Source organism: Solanum tuberosum, unplaced genomic scaffold, assembly GCF_000226075.1.
Source record: "Solanum tuberosum cultivar DM 1-3 516 R44 unplaced genomic scaffold, SolTub_3.0 scf00020, whole genome shotgun sequence".
NCBI classification, from domain to species: Eukaryota; Viridiplantae; Streptophyta; class Magnoliopsida; order Solanales; family Solanaceae; genus Solanum; species Solanum tuberosum.
The window spans coordinates 315,203-318,804 of NW_006238946.1; the positions used below are offsets into that span (position 1 = coordinate 315,203).

Here is a 3,602-nt window from a genome sequence, read left to right on the forward strand (position 1 = left end):
GTTGATGAAAATGATGAACAATTGGCTCAGGATAATAAAATCATGTGCTTTGTCTACTTCACAATGTATGGAATGATACTTTTTGCACTCACTCCAAACTACCACATTGCTCCCGTGTCATGGACACTACTTGTTATTTGTTGCAACGAAGATCCAATTGACTTGTAATACAAACTTATGATTCGTTTTGATAGTTTTTAAAACTTATGAGTATAAATTATATTTTTCTAAAAAAATGAAATATGTTTTCCAAATACTATGGTCAAACACATGGTGAAATTTCACTCAAATAATATTTGTCAAAATTATTTGGAAATCTATGGCCAAACGCTAGCTTTATATTGTCAATGAAAGTAGTGACAAGTTCCAAAGAAAATATGCATAATAAGCGTCGTCATTTTCTTTATTAAATTAAAGTTTAACACAAGTTATGACCTTATAGAATAGAGTTCATCTGTCCCAACTTTAAAAAAAATGTAACAATAGAAGAAAAATATAATAGTAAAATCTAAGCTACTCACCGGATAGAAAATAACTTCAATGAGGATTTCTGGGGATGTCCGTAGCCATTCTTATGGTTGATCATAATTCATTGCCACTTGCACTTCTCAATTTTGCTCCAACATTACCTGCAGCGTCCGAAGCCTTCTCTTTGGCCGTTTCATATTTATCCTTTGCTTGTTCATTCATCGTGTTCTTGGCAGAGTTGTAAGTTTCATGCACTTTTGATTTGGCCCCCTCATATCCAGCATAAGCTTTGTCTCTCGCATAATTGGCTCTATCCGTAGCCATTCTTATGGTGTGATCGGCGTTACTAGAGGCGAAGTCATAGGCATCCGATGCTTTATCTTTCATTGTGTCTTTTGAATTACCAGCAATATTAGAAGCCTCGTCCCTTGCTCGGTTCATCTTTTCAGATACAAATCCATAAGCATCATAGGCTTTGTCTTTACCAATTCTTTTGGCATCACTTGCTTTATCTGTGGCATAAGCATAGGCATCCTTAGCCTTATTACTAATCTTCTCATTAGCTGAACTACCCATTTCGGAAGCGGCATTCACGGAATCATGCGCCTTCTCAGAGGCGAAATCTTTGGCATTGTAAGCTCTATGTTTGACGCTTTCTTTGGCATCAGCGGCCATGTCAGAAGCAATGTTAGTTGCTTGACCTGCCTTATTAGAAGCATAAGCATAAGCATCATGTGCCTTCTCTTTGGCAAAATCGGTAGCATCATAAGCCTTATGTTTGGCACTTTCTTTAGCATCGGCCGCCGTATCTGAAGCAATGTTCGTGGCTTGACCTGCCTTATCAGATGCATAAGCATAAGCATCATGAGCCTTTTCTTTGGCAAACTCGGTAGCTGTTTTTGTGGCTTGGCCGGTTTTCTCCGATGCATAGGCATAAGCATCATACGCATTTTCTTTTCCTCTTTCTTTGGCATGACTAGCGGTATCCATAGCTTGATTGGCTTTCTTGGACGCATAATTTTTAGCATCACCGAATTTGTCAGATGCTACATCAGCCATCTCCTTAGCCTTTTGAGAACCATACCTTTGGGTTTCTGCAAAGAACATCTGATTATTAGTAATTCTTTCAACGTACAACTTGTCTCTTGTTTCTCTTAGAGCATGGTTGGATTGGCTTATAGTTCTCATAAGTTAGAAATTCGAAGTTAATAACTTTGACTTATTTGTATTGTTCCGACTTAAAAACAAAGTGCTCACCCTTTTTTGTTTTAACTAAAATTAAAATGATTTTTGGCAAAAGAAAAAAAAACTTAAAATAAGTCTACCCAAACGAGCTCTAAAAGCAGGTACCATGTGCAGCAGAATTAACAGAATCTCTTGCATTTGATGTAGTCTCCTTGGCTCTATCTGTTAATCTTTGGGCTTCGTCTTTTGCATCATCTTGGTGCCTGAAAATGAGAGTGGTCAAACACGTAACAAGAAGTAACAAACATTGCCTAACCAATTTAAATTAATTTTCCAAACCTTCACCTGGAAATGCTTCACATATATTTGAGTTTAATTTGTTCCTTTACAGGTTATGTGTAATGTGAGTAATTGTATAACACATACACTTGTCTGATTAAAAAGGGAAAATGAAACTTATAAAACCTTGTTAATCAACTTCCTCCGTTCAATAACTTTAGATCTCTTAAACAAAACAGATATTTTCAAGAACTAAATGTTCGTCATACAACGAAAAAGGCCATTAATTACCTATTTTAATTTCACCATTGCAAAAGGTTTACACTAGAGACATTACCAATGCAAATCAAGGATCATGTTGATCAGTGTTGAAAAATCAATTATATATCCATAATGTTCGATCCGTTCCAATATAAATTAACGATGAAAAAATTATATTAAAATTATTTTTATAAAGATAATATGATACTTAATTTTAATGGCAATTTTTAAAAATTAATTTTAAATTAAAATGAAAATCTCAAAGGTGAAAAGTACCAGAAAAGGGATTAGGCCTTGGCCTTACCGCAGTTCATTGGTCCTTTTTTTCTTTTTTTTATGTACAAGTAATAATTTCAATTTCTATTTACTCACTCCATTTCAATTTATTTCTTTTTTTAGATCGTAATTAGGCAGAATTTAGATTTTTTTTATTTTTTTTTACGAACTCTTTAGTTATAACTTTTCATATGAAATGGAGGAAGTATTGAAAATAAATAAACTAATTAAAATTGAGGAAGTATTGAAAAATGGATTACTAATTTTAGAAAGTGTTTACTAACGTCCTTTTACCAAAGACTTTGTCCAATTTTAAGATTTTTCTCAAAAACACAATTATTTTTTTTTTTATAAAATGAATTTGAACACCTAAAAATGGCATGCATCAACTACTCAAAAAAGTAAGTAGGCATTTGCTTACTGAGAGAATTTGGCAGTGACCCAATCAGTCCAAGAAGCAGTTTTGTCTTTAGCATCTTCAATGGTTTCGGACGCACTTTGCTTAGCCTGTTGGGCTTTATTATTTATGTCTCCTCCACCCACATTCGCTTTCTGCTTCGCAATCTCCGTCGCTTCCTCTCCCCAACACCAACTCACACTTAACATACCCGCAAACAACACTATAAACAACGCCATCCTCAAACCCATTTTTATTTTTTACTTATTTATGTATTAATAATTATTAACAATAATGTTTCGATTACTTTTCAAACTATGAATTGTTATCAACAATTTTTTTATTTTTTTTTGGGAATTATGAAAGAGTTGAGAGTGGAAGAGGAAGTTATATATAAACTTGGGTAGTTGGAAAGAGCGGTTCTTTAGAGAACCAAAATAGCAACGTGGATGCATGTGAAATGAGGTCTTATGTTTTACTGCCACGTAATTAAAATGTCTAAGACCAAGTCTTTACCGTTGAATTTTATTTATTTTCATCTTTGAGAATTTACCTCTCTACCAGTGGACAACTTTCTTTTTCTTTTTTTTTTTCCAAAAATTACTCTCAACAACAAATGTGGTTAATGAGATCGGTAGACTATTTATAAGATTTAGACAATTTTTATTTTTTTATTTAAGTATTAAGACGTCAATCAGGTCCAAGACCTTTATTCGACATTTATGATATCAACATA

At 33.6% G+C, this 3,602-nt stretch overlaps 1 protein-coding gene across 1 annotated transcript; it reads right to left on the minus strand.

Annotated features, from left to right (window-relative positions):
* Window positions 1–494: 494 nt before the first annotated feature.
* LOC102582460 (embryonic protein DC-8) lies at window positions 495–3,122 on the minus strand. Its single transcript, XM_006340569.2, has 3 exons — window positions 2,891–3,122; window positions 1,819–1,916; window positions 495–1,562 (listed from the first exon to the last, which is right to left on the minus strand). The coding sequence occupies exons 1-3, from the start codon at window positions 3,115–3,117 to the stop codon at window positions 583–585; spliced, it is 1,305 nt and encodes a 434-aa protein (XP_006340631.1). The 5' UTR covers window positions 3,118–3,122; the 3' UTR covers window positions 495–582.
* Between the last annotated feature and the right edge of the window lie 480 nt (window positions 3,123–3,602).

Excerpts from the sequence above, each read along its gene's own strand:
- LOC102582460 (XM_006340569.2), bottom strand. The coding sequence starts at position 3,117 with ATGGGTTTGAGGATGGCGTTGTTTATAGTGTTGTTTGCGGGTATGTTA. Across the intron at positions 1,917-2,890 it reads GTCACTGCCAAATTCTCTCA|GCACCAAGATGATGCAAAAG; the intron begins GTAAGCAAATGC and ends TCTCATTTTCAG. Across the intron at positions 1,563-1,818 it reads TGTTAATTCTGCTGCACATG|AAACCCAAAGGTATGGTTCT; the intron begins GTACCTGCTTTT and ends TGTTCTTTGCAG.